A 22670-nucleotide genomic window follows, 5' to 3' on the forward strand; every position below is an offset into this window, starting at 1 on the left:
GTGAGAGCATTCTATATCTTTTCCCCAAGACTATAGCACTTTTCACACAACTGTTATAAGGGTTCTAAAGGTATGGACAGTGGATGCTGCCTCGCACCAGGTCAAAGTCATCCATCTAGCCCAGAATGTCTACTGGTGACTATCAGCAACTCTTCAGGGTTCAGACCGAGGTCATTCCATCATCTGATCCTTTTTAGATTGGAGATGTCAAAGATGGTACCTAGGATTTCTTGTACGCAAAAGTATGTACTGTGAGAAAACCAAGCATTTATTCCCCCATATGTACACAACTGTCTAAAGATTTTTTCATGTCATCAGGCCTGAGTTCTGGATGACAATTTTCAGGTGAAAAAAATTATTCCACTTTGTTGTTGTTTTCTCTCTCCACTCAGGTTAAGAACTTCTACTCCTATGAAAATGAGCCTGCTGTTATTCAGAATCTCAAGAGAGGCCTGGCTAGCTTGTTTCAGATACAGATGAACTCTGGGACTGTCAGTGAGGTACTGCATCATGTTATGCAAGCTGCACAATCTCTCAAATGTTCACTGCTAGTATGAAATATATTTGACTTTGCACATAATACAGAAGCAAATGTGTTATTGAATCAAAGAGCTAATCAGAAGGCAGTTAATAACCTCTGCCTAAGGCCCAGTCACATCACCCTCGGAAATGCCACGCAGCAACATGTGAACAAGAGCATGGTTGATGATTTTAGTTCCTGTGTGTGTGTGTTTGTGTCTGTGTGTGAAGTTTTAAGACCCATATGGATTTTATTGTATTGGTGTCAATATCATGTCTACAGTGGGCCTGACACTCTGGCCCAGAGGCTTTTAGGTATTCCAATGTGATAATGCCTTTGCCATTTTTTATTGATTATTATTTAAATTTTCTAGGTGGATATTTCCGGCAAATGTGATGTTACTTACCGGGCTCAGGAAAATGAAATCACTAAAATTAAAGCCTTGAAATCTTGTAAATTAGAACGGACAGGATTTACCAGCCACAGTCAGGTATAGTATGGATAATATCTTCAACACATACTGTAGGCATGCGCAGAAGCACTGAATCATGCTTTGTGCATGTGCAGAAGCGCCAAATCACGTCACACGCATGCGCAGATGTGGCGCTGCAGGTTATGAATGGTGCAGGTTGCGGACGTGCCTCCGTCACGGATTACGTCCGCAACCTGAGATTCCACTGTACATGTTTCAGACCATTGGTTCAATGCAATTTCTAACTAAGCAGTGTGTACTAAAATGCAGATACTGGGACAAAATATGCATAACATTGAATATACTAGTGAAAACAACATATGGAAATGCATTACATTAAGGGAAATTGCATGCAAAGATGTGTACATCAGAATAAATTCGGACTAAAATGAGGACTTTAAAAAAAATAGCAAACCTGTGTGTATATCTGGGGACCCTGCCCTAATCACAATTGTTCATAAAGTCGTTACACATGCAACTATACTGTAATTATAGTCATTACACATGCAGCCATACAGTAGTACATATCTAGCATACCATAGCTATGTTTTGGCATGTTTTGCACTGACTTTGTTTTTGCATTTCCTGGTCCTAACAAAATTATATTTCAGCTCTTTGACATCAGCCAAAAATCAGTTTCTGCCACAACATATGTGCTGGAGGACACTTTTATTAAATCAGTGCGAGCAGAAGAAAATCACATTTTGAACGTGAATATTCAGCGAGCAATTGATGCGAAAGTAGTTTCGAAGTAAGCTGGCTTGTTTAACTATTTTGCAGAACATGCTTGGTGGTGAAATGATATGTTTTATAGCCTGCTACCCTTTGCTGCTATCCCAAGCACTGTGAATTAAAGCAAATACAGGAGTACTTTGAAAATTATTTAGTATTGTATGGAAGTTAAGAGTTGTTGTTGTTTAGTCATTCAGTCGTGTCCGACTCTTCGTGACCCCCATGGACCTAATTCGATCATTGCTTTCATCAGTCTGTTACAGTTGCATTTCTTCCATTTGCTCAGTCATTGGCAGTAAATGTCATAATCCATGTTACAATTTAAAGAGCCATGTGATCTTGGAGTCAATGAGTCCGCCCGCCCCCCTTTAAACTGAGTTTCTTGGACTGCTGCAGCTGAACCCAATGTCTAAGTGCTCACTTGTATGGTGTGGCCTGTCACTGAATATAGAAACAGTCTGCTTATTGCCATCACTTGGCTATAGAAAGCTTAGAATGTGAAAGTCTTTAAGTCCCTACTTACACATGGTGACATGAAGTAATGCATACAGTAATAATTACAAGCTACTGTTTGGGATGGAATTGGGGATATATATTAAGGTGGCCATCTGCAGAAAAGCCAGGGCTTTTGAACCTTTAATAGCTTGCATGATACATTATGCCTACTGAAATTCCCTCTTCTACACAACTATTAGCACAGCTATTAAAGGTAGAGAAGTCGCGTTTTCTCTTGCATCTGGCTACCTGGATATGACTTCAAGTTGCAACCAAGATGTAAACTTCTGTTTCAATATGTGTACCTAACAGGCAGAAACTGGAACTGAAGTCAACGGAAGCTGGCCCAAGAGTGATGGCTGGGAAGCAAGTTGCTAAGATTATCAAGGCTCTGGATTCAAATTACATTGCAATTTCACTTGCAGCAGAGCCTGTCTCAGATGAATGTAAAAGTTGCCCCACAGTAAGTAAATAAAAGAGCAATCTGTGTGCGCCTTAAGTTCAAGTTGATAAGTAAAAGCACTCCTTGAAAAGTAATTATTGTTTACCAAGATGTTAGTGAGATATTAGATTTGTAATTATCAAACACAGACATTTTCAGATTTATCGAATATTCTACAGCAACTTGGCTGACCTCATGACACCACAGCAACACATTAAGGCATGTTGTTTTATCAGTCAGTGTTACCTGCCTTAATTAGAATCAGGTCTCACAAATGTTATGCTTGCTACTAATATGCATTTTTAATAGGGTGAGAAATTTACCCATCTGTGAATGCCAAAGCTATGATACAGCACAGCTGAACTGTGGTATAATATTTGAAAGATCTTTTGGAAGAAATGGCTGTAATTCTAAAGAGCCATCCCTGATCCCATTGAAGTCTTAATTGGGCTGTGTTTGACCTGAATGCCAGGTCAGCAAGGTTTTACACACAATGTTGAGTGTGTCATCTGTAGTGCTGTGTAAGGTTGTTGTTTTTTTGTATTGTGGGGGGCAGGTCCATTATGAATCAGAACCACCTGACCACATAGCATAGAGAGGGAAATTTTAACCTTCTCCCTTACCTGCCATAATCCCAACAAAATTCCTCTTGTGCTGTCATCAACAACAGGAAAACACGCTTCTCTTACTGGCATCATTGTTTCCCAATTGTTGTGTTAAGAGCTTCTTTATTACTGTTGGAAAGCTGTTATTGTAAGCAGCTCTGTGCTTCATGCAGGGAGGGGATTTGATTAGGTTATTTGACAAATATTGTTGTAGTGTGTCTTTTGCAGTCAGCTGCATGCTTCGTTTGCTGTTTAAAACTATGAAAAAGCTGAACCAAGGTATTGTTAATTAAGTAGAAGAGGCCTTCTCCTTGTCCTTGTTGCTTTCCTGGTGACTTCTGTGCCAGCTGGTACCCTCTGTTCAATTGTTCTGTCTAGCAGAAGCCATTTAGATCTATAATTACAGCCATACTCATCTGGGGGCCTTACAGAGGGCTGTAAGGGGAAGGGGGCATCGGATTGTTATGGCAAACCTAAAGGAGCTCTTCGTATTAGCTCTGCTCTCTCACTGGTTACTGTATTTTACTGTAAGTGCTATGAAAAGATTGGGGTTATAAATAGAGTATGGTATTTAGAGGGACAATAATAGTATCCAGCAGTTGCATATCTCAATGCGTATATTAATACCACTCTGTTATGGCATGTAGCACAGCCTTACATATACTAAAGTCCCACATCTTGCCTCTTCGTAAGCGTTTCTTAAATGTTTTGAAGCCTGCTCCAATTCCACCCTGCTTCTGGGTGTATTCTACTTTACGAGATCCCAGTATAAGATGAGATTCAGAGAGGTGCATGTGGAACGCCCCATGGACATGAGGGCTTTGAAGGACCTACCTTGCCTTTGCAGATCCTTGGTCCTTCCAAGTGTTTCATTGGAAACTTAGAAAGTTGCTGCCTCTGGGTCCCTCCTGGGTCACAAAGCAACCAGCAAGGGAAGGTGTGTGAGAGCAGGGCTGGATCTAGACACGTCAAAGAAGTGATTCAGTTAAACACACTGCAAACTCATACAGGGAAATTTGGTAGGGAAAGACGGGACTCTGCAGCGCCATCTGGTGCCACAGTGTTATATTACATATACAACACATATAAAACACTTTTTCTTTACGAGCCCAGCTGAGTCCCAGGACAATTTTCTCCCTTTCCCTGCACCACTTGATTCAAGGAAGCAGGTTAGGATAATAGCATTTGCTTTCTGAAGCCAGCTAAATCTGCTTATAGCTTTTCAAAAGGAATGAACTTATGAATGCATGAAGCTGTTATGTACAGTCAGACTACTGACCCATCTAGTCCAATATTGTATATTCTGATTGGCAGGGTCAAAGGCAGAGGTCTTTAAAATAATAATAATAACAAAACCCTGCTACCTGTTCCTTTTATCAAGCTGACTTTTGGTTCGAACTGATAGAACTTGGCATCTTACAGGATTCGATTTAAGTATCCTGACAGCAAACAAAACAACAGCTGGTAGCCTCACATAATTTCTGGGCCAGATCCAGTCCCACCATACTGTTTCTCAGATGGTGACTGCAGAAACTTGCTTGAGGCATTGGGGATGTGGAAGGAAAGGAGTTTGGATGCCCCCACCGTCCAAAGACCACTTGGATCAAAAGAAAATCAGTGGAACTGTGTGCCAGCCTTTTCCTGGGATAAGTCAAGGGTGTGTCCACAGCAGGGAGCTAAGCCAACCAGTTCTGTCTTGGTTGCCAGTAATCAGATGCTGCTGTAACTGTAGCCATGTAAGCCATAGTTTGCTCGCCTACAAGCGAAGCATATCTACAGCGTCAGATATAAATAACACGGCTACATTTCAGAATTTTGGGTTGTCCATAGTTGCACTGGACAGGTGATAGCCTCTGGGGGATGGTGGAACGACCCATTTCACAGTTTCATTGAACAACTCTGGTCTAGATGTATTCAATTACAAAGCCCATAAAAAGGGTGAAAGGACACACTGAATTAAAACTGTGAGATGAACTACCACAATGGAAAACAGTGTCGTTTATTTATGAGTTCATCTATCCTTCCACAGTATATTGTGGCTTTAATTTTTTTAATTTTTATTATATATAAAATACAGATTACAAACACAAGTCCCCAGATCCACAGTATATTGTTGACCATTCTAAGCTTCACTAAAGCCCTGTTCATCATTGTGCTGCACATTGATAGAGAGGTTGGAGAATTCTGATGGGAATGGGAACAGAAATCATCACTTATTTGCCCCAACTCTGAGAAAGGCATCAATCCAGCACATACAATCTGTATTTGCCGTTGTTGCATTCAGTCTGCAAACAATACATAATTGTTTATATTACCCCTCCCATTTGTATTACATTTCCTTTGCATTGAATGGGGTACAATAATGTAATAACAGTGTAACGTACATAATTAAGTACTTAAGTTATGTAATTTTGCCATAGTGGATAGTGGGACAAACTGTAGTTTTTGGGAAAGGGTGAGCAAACGGAAACAGTGCTGTGTGTTACAAATACAGAATGGAAAATGGTGCCTTCTTGCACATTAGTGACCACCATTTGAGATTAATAGTCTCCACCTGTGTTCTGGGTCATTAATACACCCCTGCTGAGCATTAATCCACAGGAAATAGCCTCCACCTCACTCATAATTACCTAATGGCTTAGCTACAATTCATGGAAGATGAACTCAGTGCTGCTGAAATTGTAGGGCTATTTGTGGGTAGCATCATCTGCTGTTTCTTCACAACACGGACCCTATGGAGATAGGATATTTTAGCAAAGGCTGAGCTGGTATTGATGTGGTTTCCCTATAAAGAGAGCTGGAATAAATATTGTTGAGGGAAAACAGCTGCACCTTTTCTGAGGAATGCTATAGATAATGTTAGATAACAGAGGTGGAGGCATGAAATGTGAGAGCGCAGGCCAAAATACCCGCTCTGTTTCTTTGTGGAAGGTTGTTTGAAATGACAAAGCTCAGCCTTCTGTTTTTCTCATGATTGTTTCCCCCCCCCCCTATGTTTTTAGCTGTTGTTTTTTTATCTGTAAGCTGCCTTGAGTCTTTGTCAGGGAAGAAGGCAGATTTAAAATGTTGGTTGGCATCTAGGCAGTATATACCGTATTTTTCGCTCTATAAGACGCACCAGACCACAAGACGCACAAGTTTTTGGAGGAGGAAAACAAGGGGGGGGGGGAATCTGACTCTCAGAAGCCAGAACAGCAAGAGTGATCGCTGCGCAGTGAAAGCAGCAATCCCTCTTGCTGTTCTGGCTTCTGGGATAGCTGCGCAGCCTGCATTCGCTCCATAAGATGCACACACATTTCCCCTTACTTTTTAGGAGGGGAAAAGTGAGTCTTATAGAGCAAAAAATACAGTAGTTCATAATTTCTGCAGGGCAATGGGAATCTATTGCTGTGGCACTAGCTTCATGCAACATGGATAGTTCACCCCAGTGCTTAGAGTGGGGAGGGGACAGGTTTATTTCTTTTTCATATTCTTATATATTTAGGTCCTGCTTATTCTATATATACTAATGGATAACGAACTGCACCTAGCGATAGTATAAAACATAACATTATATAAGGTATTAAAATGCTCATTGTGCTGAAATAGTATACAAACAAATGGCAGCATCAAAAAGAACACCAGCTGCAGATAAAAAGATTTATGTACCTGTCAATCATCACCCCAAGGCACAATGAGATGAAGTAAGACTTGCTGTCCTTTGAAAACGAAGCAAATATGGAATCAGACTGAAAAAGCATGGAATCCCCACCACAGAAAAAGTCATGTGTATTGTATCCATTCACTATACATCTAAAAGCCACTCTCCCCCACTACAGTCTTCCTGAATAGACTGTATTTGCTTTCTCATTGCCTCCCAATTAGTTCTATGGAAGACATGGGACAGGCTGCAACAATAAGGTATGGGCTGACCAATGTGTTAAAGTTGTCCCTTTCATTTCAGCTACTGTCAGAAAACATGCAGTTGCGTTTTTGACCTGTTGCAATCAGCACATAGAAATACTAACCAATGGGGAAGATTTACCACCAATTTTGTCCATTTTTGGCAGCTCACTCAGCAGTGGAAGACTATCCGGCCACAGATGGAACCCGAAAACCTTTCCAAAGCCGATGCTGTGAAAGGATTTTTGTCATTCATTCAGAACTTGAGGAAAGCTACGACAGAAGAGATTCTTCAGATTCTGAGAAGTGAAAGCAACGTGGAAGTCCTGTGAGTTTCTGGCAAGCTATTTTTCCATCTCTAGCATATCCATCTTAAATGTGTGCATACACAGAAGGAGAATCAACACGTTCATTCAGGTTTATCTACCTAGGTGGAACCTACACACACATAAAAAAGCTGTGAAAATGCTTTTTTAAAAAAGCGTTTTGAAAAATACATTGAATTTTTCATAGCTCACTATCGCCATCTAGTGTCACATTTGTATATTGCACTTTACAACACATTTAGAATGTTTTATTTGCAGCTGTGTAGCTGAGGCAGGAGGCAGTGTAAGACAGGAGTGCCTGGCGTGCTCTGGTCCATGGGGTCACGAAGAGTCGGACATGACTAAACGACTAAACAACAAGGGACGTTGGTGGTGCTGTGGGTAAAACCTCAGCGCCTAGGACTTGCTGATCGCATGGTTGGCAGTTCGAATCCCCGCGGCGGGGTGAGCTCCCATCGTTCGGTCCCAGCTCCTGCCCACCTAGCAGTTCGAAAGCACCCTTAAGTGCAAGTAGATAAATAGGTACCGCTTTATAGCGGGAAGGTAAACGGCGTTTCCATGTGCTGCGCTGGTGCTGGCTTGCCAGCTGCAGCTTCATCACGCTGGCCACGTGACCCGGAAATGTCTTCGGACGGCACCAGCTCACGGCCTCTTGAGCAAGATGAGCACGCAACCCTAGAGTCGGACACGATTGGCCTGTACGGGCAGGGGTACCTTTACCTAGCTGAGTCCCTAAGCTACAACAGCTAATATTTTCTTCTCTTTGACGTTAGCAGAAAATCAAAGCACTGTTGTAGAGGCCTTGCTTCTATAATAACCTTTGGCACAGTGCTCAGGCCTGGAGACCCTTTTAAATTGCCTCCCAAAGTAGAAACCTCTGTGGATTGATATAGATGCAGTGTCCCCAATCTCATCAGGGCATTTAAGCGACTGGGAGTAGGATGTGGAATTGTGGCAAACCTTCATTTCCAAGCAACAGCACCTCAACCACAGTGACTGCTTAAACAAGCTCTTTCTTATCTAGGCTTCGATACTTTGCTTTTAAATCCAGCTTCAAACCCTGGTTAAGCAGATAATCTGGTTGAAGTTTGTTGTTGTTGTTTAGTCATTTAGTCGTGTCCGTCTCTTCATGACCCCATGGACCAGAGCACGCCAGGCACTCCTGTCTTCCACTGCCTCCCGCAGTTTCGTCATACTCATGTTTGTAGCTTTGAGAACACTGTCCAACCCTGTCGTCCCCTTCTCCTTGTGCCCTCCATCTTTCCCAACATCAGGGTCTTTTCCAGGGAGTCTTCTCTTCTCATGAGGTGGCCAAAGTATTGGAGCCTCAGCTTCACGATCTGTCCTTCCAGTGAGCACTCAGGGCTGATTTCCTTAAGCAGGATAAATATTAGTGCTGATTTGTCAACCATGGTTAAGGCGGGTCGGGGGGGATTTAATTAGCCACTTGGTGTCTTTATTATATTAGAGACTGAGGTGACATTTGAGCTATCCTCATGCAATAAACTGACTGGAGATGCCATAACCATCACTCTGCCCCCCCCCCCCAAATGCCTTACAATAAATAATTCCTGTTTTATTAAAAAAACCCTTCCCTTTTCATACAGTCCCCAGTTGGTTGATGCTGTAGCCTCTGCACAGACCTCAGCCTCTCTGAAAGCTATGCTGGATTTCCTGGATTTCAAGAACAAGAGTGGATCTGTCCTTCAGGAGAGGTTCCTCTATGCCTGTGGATTTGCTTCTCATCCCAACGAGTTACTACTCAGATCTCTAATTGTAAGTCTCAGTGGTGGTAAAGGGAACATTGGCTTACAGAGCAAGAAACGTGCTCTGAAAAGGAATTGCCCAGTCTTTCAGAAGAGCTGAAGATGAGCTCATGAAAGTGTGGAGAAAGTGGACAGAGAAAAGCTTTTATCCCTTTCTCATCATGCTAGAACTTGGGGACATCCAGTGAAGCGCAATGTTGGAGGAAAAGAACTTTTTCACACAGCATATAGTGAAACTCTGGAATTCACTCTCACAAGGGATCTTAGACAAATTCATGGAGAATAATGGTATCAATGGCTACGAGCCATGATGCCTGTGTTCTACCTCCACTGTCAGAGGCCGTATTTATTTCTTTGACAGTTGCACCTTAATTGCAGTTGTCTCTGAGTGGAGACTCGGTACAATGAAACTAAAAACGAGTTAAAGCAGCCTGCCTCTGAAAGTCAATTGCTGGGAATCACAAGCAAGAGTGTTGCTGTGCTCAGCTCCTCTTGCAGACTTTCCACTGGCCACTGGGAGAACAGGATGCTGGACTAGATGGGCCATTGGCCTGATCCAGCAGTCTCTTCATACATTTTAAAAACAAGACCATAAGGCTGATATATTATGGAAGCAAACCCCATTGAACTCAGTGCTCTGATTTAGCCCTCATGTTTCTATACCACAAGCCTCACTTTCAACAGAGACAATAGCAAGGATGTGTACTCTTGTGAGTGGATGTCCTGACCTGCCTTGTGAAGCAAGTAAGGTAAAGATAAAGGGACCCCTGACCATTAGGTCCAGTCATGGCCGACTCTGGGGTTGCAGCACTAATCTCGCTTTATTGGCCGAGGGAGCCGGCGTACAGCTTCCAAGTCATGTGGCCAGCATGACTAAGTCGCTTCTGGCAAACCAGAGCAGCACCATTTACCTCCCCGCTGGAGTGGTACCTATTTATCTACTTGCACTTTGACGTGCTTTTGAACTGCTAGGTGGGCAGGAGCAGGGACCGAGCAACGGGAGCTCACCCCGTCGCAGGGATTCAAACTGCCGACCTTCTGATTGGCAAGTCCTAGGCTCTGTGGTTTAACCCACAGCGCCACCTGCGTCCCTTTTGTGAAGCAGTAGGCTGGGCTAATTATTTGCAATGGGAAGCATTCAATATGTCATTTATCGCTTCTCGTCCACCAGCTTTTCCTGGGAAGGAATAATCCTGTGGGAAAGGGAATCCAGTGAAACACATCTGAGGGGGATCGAATATACATCCAAGGGTTAAGAGGCAGAGACCAATAATGTCTTTTCTTCTTCATCATATAACAGAATACATATAACAGCCAGATCGGCAGCAGTGAAATCCGAGAAACAGTTGTCATCGTTATTGGGGCCCTCATCAAAAAGCTGTGTGACAAGGGAGGCTGCAAACTGCCTGTATGTATTTTCTTCTCGGTGTTGGAAACAAAAGCAGAATTGTGCAAATATGAAGCTCCATCCAAGCTGACCTCTTTGCCCACTTCCATCTTTCTGGCTTCTTTCATAGTGCTCCTTACATCTGGAACAGCCTTTCAATATTTATGCCCCAAGCCAGCTCCCCGCTCACGAAGCATTTCTTTCTCAGAACTGTTCTCGAACCATCCTTATTTTGCCTTACCTGCTCCTTTGGTGTAATTCACCTGGTTCCTTCCTCAGACCTCTCTCTTGCCTGTCTATCCCAGTTTTGTCCATCTAATGAAGGTTGCAAATCCTCTGAGGTGAAGAGATCATGTCACTTCCATATTCTGTACAGCAACACAGCACACTGGTTTACATAAAATCTAATATTGTATCAGCAACAACAATAGCTTTTGCTCTCATGGGTGTCTCTTCCCACCACTGCCACCACTAGCCCCTCCCCAAATGGGGTAGACCTACTTGATTCTTTGCAGCGATCTCAAGGCTGGGAGCTGTGTTAATAATAGTGAGTATATATTGCTAGATTTTATGAAATCCAGCAAGGAGCTCATGCTATCATCTATTTATCTATGTGCTATACTCCTAGGTGTAATTTTGCCAGATTTCCCAAGTTTCACTTTCATTGATTTACTACCCAATCGCATGGATTCCCCACTCCCACCCCCGCTGACCCCCTCAATATAACAGTGTTTTAGGAAGTTTTGCATTTTCTTTCCAGGCTGTTATGGAAGCCAAGAAGCTGATCTCTGGAGGTTTGAACAGGGCAAAGACGGCTGATGAAGTGAAGGTCTACCTTCTGGCATTGAAGAATGCTGTTTTGCCTGAAGCTATTCCAGACCTTCTGAAATACGCTGAGTCAGGAGAAGGCCCCATCAGCAATGTTGCTGTTTCTGCTCTGCAGAGATATCACCACTCTTTCATTACCAGTGAGGTAAAATAATAGAAAATTGCCCAAGGAGAAGATGGCGCAGGTGGACATTTCAAATAATAACTGTCTCTCCCTGCCTGATAGTCCCTCGTTTAAATATCAGGTGTTTCTAAGTAAGATAAATATTCCATTATATATATTTTTTTATCATTCTATGTCCTGAAGAGTCTGGGAAGACAATTTTGAAAGCAACTAAGTCTTTCTCATAAGCCTCATTGACAGATATTTTAGGGACATAGGCAAGGTAGCGCTAGGTCCTTGTCCTCTGCCCTGGACCAGTGAGCAGGAGTTGCATTGTAGGAGATATTTATCCATCTATCCATCTGCATATCAGAAGAAATGTAAAATGCTATCTCAATTCCGGCTTATAGCCCTAAAAAGCATGAGGCTCTTTCTAGAAGGGGTGAAAAGAAGAATTAGGTGGGTAGTTATATGGGAATTTTATCTATCATTCACTCCTACAGCTTACAAGTAAGACTCATGACTCACATGATTTCCCATCTTCCCCCTCCCCCACTTCCCAGAACAAGCTGCATGTCAGTCAGAAATTTTTCCTGATTATACTTTCGCATCCAGTCTGGGACTGGAGGAGTCCCATTGTTTTGGACTGATCCTAGTATAATATTCATGAATTTTCGTACTATACTTGTATATTGTTCCTTGAGAAGCCAGCCCACTGATCTGTTTTTATTTATTGGTGATAAATAAAATTTCCTGCTTTTGTTATGCTGCCAGTTATGTACAGGTGATGAAACTTGACTAGATTGTGTCCCCATTAGGTGAAGAAAACTATGAACAGGATTTATCACCAGAACCATAAAGTTCACGAGAAGACGGTACGCACCACAGCAGCTTCCATCATCTTCAGCAACAATCCTTCCTTCATGGAAGTGAAAAACCTCCTGCTCTCTATTGGAGAGCTGCCTCTGGAAATGGATAAGTACATGCTTTCGCTAATCCAGGACATTCTACGTTTTGAAATGCCTTCCAGGTATATCAAGTTTCATTTGTTATTTATGTTTCTCCACTTGCCTGTGCATAGTGTTGTTTCAGGGCAAAGGCAAGGGCAGCATTTGGTGGGGTGGGGGCTGTACTGGAAACATGTTCACCATGTTCAGTATAAATCCACCTTTTTAGACTGGGGGGAGAGGACTCAGGATAAACTGCAAAGTATTGAGGCAAAAATATCTGTCTGGTATTTAATGGATTGGTTGTTTTTTTTCCTAAAAGAAGGGAAAGACCCTTAGCAGATCTAACGTTTAAAATAATTTCATTATCCTCCTCTTTATAGGTAGACTACAAAAAAATACATTGAGATGTTATTTTCATTTCAGTTGTTTTTATTACTATACCAGAAAATCCAGGATCTTTGGCCTAGAGCAGGCACCCCCAAACTCGGCCCTCCAGCTGTTTTGGGACTTCAGTTCCCATCATCCCTGACCACTGGTCTTGTTAGCTAGGGATGATGGGAGTTGTAGTCCCAAAACAGCTGGAGGGCCAAGTTTGGGGAAGCCTGGCCTAGAGCCCTTGTGACAATGCCACATTCGCTGCCTCCCTCAAGCCTCCTCACCACATCTGAATATTCCTATAATTGTTATTCCTTTACTGTTCTTTTAACCAGTGAATTTCTTACATAAATAAGCAACTTCGTCTAACAATTTCCTCCAGTGTTTCTTATGCAGTGATTAGAACTTTACAGAATCATCAGTGATTTCAGCAACTTTTTTGTTAAGACCTTTTCCAATCTGTAAGCCAATATAATAATAGCATTTTTATCTTCTGGTTGTGGTATTTTGATTACACTACTCAAGCAACACAAACCTTCCCATTTGCTGCATGTTGCCATTTGTAGAAGATACTTAATTTTCTGATGGTTAAGGACACTTTTTTGTGTTTCAGCAAAATGATCCGTAAAGCTCTGAAGGATATCTCCATCCATAACTACGACCGATTTGCGAAAACAGGTTCTTCCTCCGCTTTCTCGGGTTACCTAACACGTAAGTGACTAACAAACTAGATAGTAGATTTTAATAACATTTATTGACACTCAGTTTCACCAGAAATCCTTACAACTTATCTCTCTGTTTAATCAAGGTTCTCCGGATGTGTCATCCATCTATAGCCTTGACATACTCTACTCTGGCTCTGGAATCTTAAGAAGAAGTAACCTGAATATCTTTCTTTTCAATAAATATGCTCAACTTCATGCCAACCAGGTAAGTCCCATGCGCTACTAGAGTAATAACTCAGCGAAAAAGTATAAGTGTGCAGCTTGGACATAATGTGGTCGCTCCATTATACCATACTTTGAACCAATGTGCGTAGCAGCTGGTGGGTTGAGCCCCTCAAATGGAAATGTAAGAAGCTGTCTTATAGTTTGGGGTCAGACTGTTGTCTAGGTCAGTACCCTCTGTTGTGACTGGCAGATCCTTTCCAGGGTTTCAGGCAGAGCTCTTTCTTATCAGCCTCCTAATCAGAGATGCAAGAGAATAAACCTGGGACATTCTGCATGCACTCAGCTACGATGTCTCCCTTAAGAGTGTTCCCTTATCCAAGGTTTGTTATAGAAGTAATACTACCATTTTTGTTCGAGCTTTTGTTTTTTTTTGATGACAGTGGGAGAGTGTTGTTGCACTCATATCCTGCTTGTGAAATTCCCACAGTCTTCTGGTTAGACAATACAGTCATACCTTGGGTTACAGATGCTTCAGGTTGCGCTTTTTCGGGTTATGGACCTCTGAAACCCAGAAGTACTGGAATGGATTACTTCCAGGTTTTGGCGGCTGTGCATGCACAGAAGTGCCAAATCGCACTTTGCGCATGCGCAGAAGCGCCGAATCGCAACCCGCACATGCGCAGACACGCCGCTGCGGGTTGCGGATGTGCCTCCTACACGGATCACATTCGCAACCCGACCATCCACAGTACAGGAATAGATGGCCCTTTTGTCTGATCCAACAAGACTCTTCTTATGTTCTTACAGAGGCTGTGTTTATATGTAATACTAAACCACAGTGTAGCCCTAAGTGGATGAACCTCCACAAGCCCAAGCCCAATGCCTGGCTTGCATGTTCCTTCCCTGCCTTCTCCTCCTCCTGCTTAGTTCTCCCCTGCCCTCCTATGATGGCATTCAATTTCCTCAAATCCTTACTGTCCAAACAAACCAGGAATCCTGTTCTAATCAATTTCAAACTAAGACAACTTCAGACTATGAGTTATCAGTTTGCTTTATTGAACAGAGTTATCTTTAATCCAGAATTCCAGATTTGTATATAACACTAAGATGACATTGAAGGAAAATCGGCAGTCATCTTGGCAGCTTTCCTCTGGTCACATTGGAGGTGTACAGTCATACCTCGGGTTACAGACGCTTCAGGTTATTTTTTTGGGGGTTACGAACCTGCCGAAACCCAGAAGTACTGGAACGGGTTACTTCCAGGTTTCGGCGGTCGCACATGCGCAGAAGTGCTAAATTGCAACCCACGCGTGCGCAGATGCACTACTGAGGGTAGCGAATGCTGCGGGTTGTGAATGTGCATCCTGCACGGATCACGGTCGCAACCCGAGCGTCCACTGTACTATGCTCTGACTTTCTGAGGGCTCACCCAGTAGCATTGAACCATGATGATTTAGCATTACGTGTGAACCAGTCTAGACAGCAAGTGTCCAGATGCAAAAGAGAACAGGCCTATTCCATCTAATAGTTGTGCAGAAGAAGGAATTTCAGCAGCTGCAGTTTTCCACACCCTTGGATGAAAAAGCCACATTGATAAAACTTTCTGTGCAACTCTGACCTAAAAGGAGCCATGGCATGCCTCTCTTTTGGACACCTAGATATAAAAGCAGGGCATGGTCTGATGGCAAATTCTGCAGCTACCTTGTGGACTTTAAAAAGGTATGGATGGCATGTGCTTGCCTGCAAGTGGTCATCATTCATCATGCAAGCTGTGTGCTCCTATCTCCTTTTAGGTGGTGATTGAGGCTCAGGGCCTAGAATCCATTATAGCTGCATCTGCTGATGAAGGTGAAGAAAATCTAGAGTCCTTCGCTGGTGTGTCAGCGCTCATGTTCGATGTTCAGCTTAGACCCGTTACCTTTTTCCAAGGGTATGGCGATCTCATGTCTAAAATGTTCTCAGCCACTGGAGACCCCATAAGTGTGGTGAAAGGACTCATCCTTCTGATGGATTACTCGCAGGTGAGTTCTGCATACCGGGCAATTAAATAGCTTCCGTGCATAGATAATATCCTTTACTCCCCATTTGACATGCACTTACGGGGAGATCACAAGTAAGAACAACCAGAACTGCATTAATTAATTTTGACTGCAATCCTGTGCGCACCTAAGGTAAAGGTAAAGGGACCCCTGACCATTAGGTCCAGTCGTGGCCGACTCTGGGGTTGCGGTGCTCATCTCACTTTATTGGGCGAGGGAGCTGGCGTACAGCTTCCGGGTCATGTGGCCAGCATGACTAAGCCGCTTCTGGCGAACCAGAGCAGCGCACGGAAATGTCGTTTACCTTCCTGCCAGAGCAGTACCTATTTATCTACTTGCACTTTGACGTGCTTTCAAACTGCTAGGTAGGCAGGAGCAGGGACCGAGCAACGGGAGCTCACCTCGCCGCGGGGATTCGAACCGCCGACCTTCTGATCGGCAAGTCCTAGGCTCTGTGGTTCAACCCACAGCGCCACCTGAGTCCCAATAGGTGTGTGCACCTATTTTGGAGCAAATTCCATTGAGCTCGATAAGAATTGCTTCTGAGTAGACATGCATAGGGTTGCTGTGGGCTTGTCCACACTTCTGCTTGTCCCTTGCTTAGGAAGAATGGGTCCAAGTAGTTTCCCGCTTGTCTCATGCGATCTAGGCAGGGGTCCGAGTAGTTTTGCTTTTGGCTTACTGCTTTCATCTAGAAAACCTGCTCTTTAGTGCTAAATTGAACCAAAGCCAATCGGGAGTGTGAGAGGGGGTGGGGAATTGACATTTGCTCCAGTTCTGTGAGTTTTCCCAGGGAAAACAGCAGGGAAAGTGGAAGTGTGGTTGAGCCATCTATATTCCCATTGGCGGGAAGTGGGAGATGCTATTCCCATTGGCGGGAAGTGGGAGATGCTAAGTTATTCAGAGTCTACATGCAACCAACTGACAAATGCTAAGCTCAAATGCTTAAACCTCATCAAGGGGAGAAATCACTGACATTCATAGTTTCATAAAAACAAGAAACAAGGCACATTTTTTATAACTGTGCTTAGATGTGACGTAACACAATACACCATTTTATGTATTGCTGTTTTTCCCCAAGTGTTTTATTTCTTATTCACCATATGATTGCATATTCCGAAGTGCATCTAGCCACGGGGAAATGTCAGGTATTTTTCAACCCGTGGCAGCAGTTTCCTGTAGCATTTGATTGTATTTCATTAAAATCTTGTGTGAATGAGTACTTTAAATCTCCCTTTTTGATATAAATCCCGTTGCTGTGACTAACTGTAATTGAAAATCAGATGGCGTTATGAATCTAGGCTAAGATTCATATGTTTGTTTAGAAATGTACAGAGAACCACCATTACCCAGTATGGTTATATCGAGTATCAGACAAGGACTGGGGCAACCCAGGTTCATATCCCCATTTAACCATGAAGCTCCCTGGGTGATCTTGGGTCAGAGACTCTCTTCCAGCTCAATGTACCTCGCACGGCTAGTGTAAGGATTAAATAGGAGGGGGACACAGGAGCAAGCCCTGCCCCCAACATACACACACATAAAAGAAAGAGGAATGTCTGCCCTTTCCCCAGGACTAGAGCAGCTCGATGGCTAGTAACGTGAAGTCACATTTATTTGCTTATATTTTACAAATTTATAAATCACCTCATAGCATGGAGCCACGGGAGTGCTGTGCAGGATAAAAATAGAATAAAGCAGAAAAACACAAGCTCTAAAAGCAAATGAGCCCAATGTGCAGATTTGCTATTATTTAAAGCATCTTTAAAAATCTGCCTTGCTGAATTACAGTAAAAAACCTAGCCGTTCCCCCATTGCTATTATTTTTTTAACAAAGCAAAGGGCAGTGGGAAAAAGTGCTCTTTTCAGTGCCATCTGCTTCTCCCATTTTATACACCTTCCATTTTCATGGGTCTTACTTCAGCGTAAATTGCGCATTGGATCTGGACACATCATGCCTTGTCTCAGGCCATGTAGTATGGCTATATTTAAAGTTAATCTGATTTCCAAGTCCTGTGAACTTTAAAATCTTGGCTGTCTATCAGCATTCAAATGAAATGACTTGCTCTGACCCTGAGCTATTATCACTTCCAAAATTGACTCAGTGCGATGGACTTCCAGTCCAGCTGTAAAAGATTCTGACAGCTGTAAGCCTCAGCCTTGGCAGAAAGCTCTGTGAATGCAACTATCTCCTCCTGCCTGCCCATAAAGCTCTATCTCCAACCATTTGGCACTTCTTGCAACAGCTCTTTTGCACAAATTCTTGCTGCAGGTGGTCTAATACTGGGGGGAAGTGGTTTCTTTTTTGTGTCTTCCCAACTTCCTCTAGAAGGCATGCAGGGGTCAGCAAACTTTTTCAGCTGGGGGCCGTTCCATTGTCCCTCAGACCTTGTGGGGGGCTGGACTATATTCTGGGAAAAAAATATGAACGAATTCCTATGCCCCACAAATTACTCAGAGATGCATTTTAAATAAAAGCACACATTCTACTCCTGTAAAAACACCAGGCAGGTCCCACAAATAACCCAGAGATACATTTTAAATAAAAGGGCACATTCTACTCATGTAAAAACGTGCTGACCGTCTGCGGGCCGGATTGAGAAGGTGATTGGGCCGGATCCAGCCCCCGGGCCTTAGTTTGCCTACCCATGGCATAGAGAGAGCCTTGTGATTAGCAACCTCAAGTTTTGCAGGCATTCAGATAATCTCATGCAAATGGGGCTTGAAGTTTCTGGATTGGAAACTTAATAATAATAATAATAATTTTATTATTTATATGCCACCCATCTGGCTGGGTTGCCCCAGCCATTCTGGGCAGCTTCCTGCAAGAAATGCTGAATTGGCTGAATTGAGTGGAGATACATGCTTGCTTTTTAAAATGTCTCACTTTCCACACAGCATTAACAGCATTCCCAAGAGATGCATTTCGGTATGAAAGATGTCCCTAAGGCAACTCCTGGTGTGGTGGTCTCAGGCTGCCAGCCTTATCTATGGTTACTGCTGCATTTAGCTGGCACTGCAAGACTTTCACAACCAGACGATTGGAATTTGTGAATGGTAGTTGGTAGCTGATGTACCTTTCTTACATAACTTTTCCCGTGCTGTGTGGGATTTCTGTGCCAGAAGCTGATCTTTCTTAAAAGCTGTTGGTGTTCCTGCAGCAGGTCAGGGGTACGAAGAGTGTCAGGAAGCCTATGGAGAATTCTCCTATGTCTCTTAAATGCAATGTGGATAAGGACCGTAAAATCTATTTAAATCTGCAGGTGAAAGATGCCCTTGACTTTAGCCCCATCACTTCACCCTGTTTCTGAAGCTAAGTCAAGAAAATCTTTTAAATATTTCCATTCCTTACACATTCTGCTCTTAAACTCATGCTAAAACAGTAATGATGTAAGCTTAGATAATGCCCAAGCCAGGTAACGATAATTCAACAATAAAGAAGAACCTAATTCACAAACAAGTAAGCAATATCACAATAAAACCAGTTAAGAACAGATTTTAAATATTGGTCATATATTGAATAAAACAAGGAATGTTCATTGTGCACCATTTTGCATCTAGGTAATTCAGCTACAGTCTGGGCTGGTTTGCAGCACGGAATTCCAGGGAGGCCTGGCCATTGATATTTCGGGAGGAATGGAATTCAGCCTGTGGTACAGAGAATCCAAAACCAATGTTAAAAACCGGTGAGATGACCTAACTCCAAACATCCTTAAAGGAAACGCATCAAATGATTTTGTCAACATAGGGAATTTTAAATCTGAGGAAAGCGTGGAAATCTTAAAACGCTTAGCAATATGAACTGAATCCCTGTTTTAGACAGAAATATTCATGTTTCTTCCTTTGTGGGGACTGTTTTTGACTAATTGGTTTCAAAAACTATGCTGGCAATGATGCAGTTGTAATCCTCATCAAACTGGAAGTCAGTCAGTCAGCCAGCCCCATTTAACACTCGTTTTTTTCTGAGCAGACTTTGACTTTCATAGGATTTTGCTGCAAATGTAGAAGGGCAATTAATGATGCATAATCATCATGCTTATGCAAAGTTCTTGCACTTCCCCCAAAAGGTGCTCAAGGTTAGGCTTTGTTGAGGTTGTGGGGACGATATTGACAGCCCTTCTATGTAAAACTGGATTTCATTCGTTGCCATATTGGTAAGAGGAGTTTCTCAGGCTATCTGTGGGATTTGAGGATGGCTTTATCAAACTGAGATTCAGAGTGGAATTCGATGTGGCAATTGAATTGGAACTGCAGCCACATGTCAAGTACTCCCTCCCTGCTGTTTAGGCATATTTACTTGTCTTGGGGTGTCCTAAGATGTCTTTTTCCTACCACTAAGAGCCAGTGATACAGAGACGTTGGGGAGGTGGCATGATGTGATGGCCTTGTTACCTAATGGAGTTTGCAGGAAGTTACAGACGGGAGGGACGCTCTTGTTCTTTGGGTGCCGGAATGTTATCTAATATATGACGTCCTGGTTTATCTCAATCTCTTCTTGCAGGGGAGCTCTGGTGATAGTCGGCAACATTGTTGTGGATGCGCTCTTCGTCAAGGCTGGCATGGAAAGCAGTGTTGAAGCCGAAACAACTCTGGACTTTGTCTCTACAGTGCAGTTTTCACAATATCCATTTTTAGTTTGCTTGCAGATGGACAAAATTGAGAGTCCTTCCAGGTAGGAAGCAGGGGGAACTATTTGTCTGTAATGTTAACAGTGTACAGTGGTACCTCGGTTTAAGAACTTAATCTGTTCCTGAAGTCCGTTCTTAAACCAAATCCGTTCTTAAACCGAGGCGTGCTTTCCCTAATGAGGCCTCTCACCGCTGGTGCCCTTCCGTTGTTTGGCTTCAGTTCATAGACCGACATAAAGTTCGCAAACTGGAACACTACTTCTGGTTTTGTGGAGTTTGTAAACCGAATAGTTCATAAACAGGACTCTTCATAAACCGAGGTACCACTGTACCCTAACTAGACTTCGGGAGGGTTGGCTTAGGAAGAGTGTCAGGAAGTGGATTCAGAGCCTGGTGGGCCTGGAGGTTTCTACCAACCCTGGTGAAATCCTGAAAATTGGCTTCTAAATATCTTTAGAATATGCTGGGTGGGAAGAGATTTTGCCACAAAAATGTGCAGTTGGGCTTATCGTTAAGAACTACTGCTCATAGGATAGATACTTTATGCCCTCTGAGTTACAATATATAATGCAATATCATTATTATTTTGCAGGAGATACTTAGTTAAATATGAAAGTCTACCATCAGGAGAATCTTATACCTCTCGGAAAGGAAAAGTGAGGCTGCTGCCTGGTTCCGAATATCCCCTTCACCAAGAGAACTCCAACATGTGCAAGAAAGTTTTCAGTGATCAGCCTGACTCCTCGGAAAGCTGGTTTTGAAACAGACGCCTGATCTTTCATTTGACCTCAACCATGGCTGATGTTGGCTTTTATACGTACTGCCGTGGTGGCTTAGGGCCTGAATCTGTGATACTTGAGCCCATGAAAACTTTACTGTCAACTTCAAGAGGCCCAGAATCTTGAGTGCGTTTTCACTGTGTTTACATATTTACATATATTTAAAGAAACCCTTTTTTATGTGACAAGTTCAGGAAATCATACCAATTGATGCAATTCTAGGCACTCGTTGAGGGTCCAGTTAGATGTGTTGTGTGGCCATATGCAGATCTTCCTGAGTCCCTTTGTTTGGTTTTAAAAACACCTGGGGGCAGGCCCTTTGGATTGGGGCCACAGTGAAGGAGCAGAGAGGGCTTAACTCATGGGTAAGCAAACTAAGGCCCGGGGGCCAGATCCGGCCCAATCGCCTTCTCAATCCAGCCCGCAGACGGTCTTGCAATCAGCATGTTTTTACATGAGTAGAATGTGCCCTTTTATTTAAAATGCACCTGTGGGTTATTTGTGGGGCATAGGAATTCATTCATCCCCCCCCCCCCAAATACAAAATATAGTCTGGCCCCCCACAAGGTCTGAGGGACAGTGGACCGGCCCCTTGCTGAAAAAGTTTGCTGACCCCTGGCTTAACCCATGTCCCGCACCTCATTTCTGCAGCTTAAATCACTGCTCCTCAGCCATGAAGTTACTTTTACCCATGGGAAGGGATTGGAAGGGAGGATACTTGTCCTTGTCTTTTCTTGCTTCATAGCAGCATTAAAGATTTTAACAGCAGCAATTTAAGTAAAGGACATGATTCAGTGCAAAAGGGGGGGATTTTCCTTTCTTAAATATCACAACCCTATTCCCAGTCTTCCCCACCACCCACCTCCAGCTACTTTTAACCAAAGAAAAAGACCACAGGAGTTCCAATTATCTGATTTTGCCCTGGGGCCAGTATCACTCTGGCGTTGACATTAAAAACACTGCAAACACACAATGTTTCTTGAAGGAAGAAACAGAAAGGTCCATGGTTCTCCCAGGCGTTTTTAAAACCTGCACAGTAAAAATAATGATTATTTATTATTTCAGTTGTAATCCTGACTTTAGTGGAACCCATTTTTTTAAAGTGCAGTAGTGTTCCATGCTAAGGTAGCACAAATAAACATTAATGCAATCCAAACTGAAACCTTGCACCAGTTCCCGGACAATTCCTGCTCATTTTAATGGGACATGAGCAGAAGATTTTGCTGGATGCTGTTGTGTGGTTTAACTGGAAAACAAAAAAATATTGGAGTTAGGATAATTGATGGAAATATGCTAATGCACGCTGTACAAAAGAAATAGAATTGTATGTGTTCATAAATATTTTCCATGTATTATTCTAACCCCAGGCTTTTTTAATGTACTGTTTGCAAGATGAAGAACAATGCTGTACATATGTACTTACTTGAAAGTAAATCCTACTGTGTTCATTA

The 22670-nt window shown here is 42.9% G+C and overlaps 1 protein-coding gene across 1 annotated transcript in view; it reads left to right on the forward strand.

Annotated features, from left to right (window-relative positions):
* Positions 1–22670, forward strand: part of MTTP (microsomal triglyceride transfer protein) — a 35551-nt gene extending 12881 nt beyond the window's left edge. The window contains exons 4-18 of the mRNA XM_028744401.2: positions 393–500; positions 894–1010; positions 1604–1743; positions 2532–2682; positions 7316–7476; positions 9082–9250; positions 10541–10648; positions 11388–11600; positions 12377–12588; positions 13497–13594; positions 13692–13813; positions 15567–15794; positions 19374–19498; positions 20314–20484; positions 21033–22670. Coding sequence (XP_028600234.2) covers positions 393–500; positions 894–1010; positions 1604–1743; positions 2532–2682; positions 7316–7476; positions 9082–9250; positions 10541–10648; positions 11388–11600; positions 12377–12588; positions 13497–13594; positions 13692–13813; positions 15567–15794; positions 19374–19498; positions 20314–20484; positions 21033–21201 — 2292 coding nt within the window. The 3' untranslated portion in view covers positions 21202–22670. The remainder of the gene's footprint in view (positions 1–392; positions 501–893; positions 1011–1603; positions 1744–2531; positions 2683–7315; positions 7477–9081; positions 9251–10540; positions 10649–11387; positions 11601–12376; positions 12589–13496; positions 13595–13691; positions 13814–15566; positions 15795–19373; positions 19499–20313; positions 20485–21032) is intronic.

This window comes from Podarcis muralis, chromosome 9, assembly GCF_964188315.1.
Source record: "Podarcis muralis chromosome 9, rPodMur119.hap1.1, whole genome shotgun sequence".
NCBI lineage: Eukaryota > Metazoa > Chordata > Lepidosauria > Squamata > Lacertidae > Podarcis > Podarcis muralis.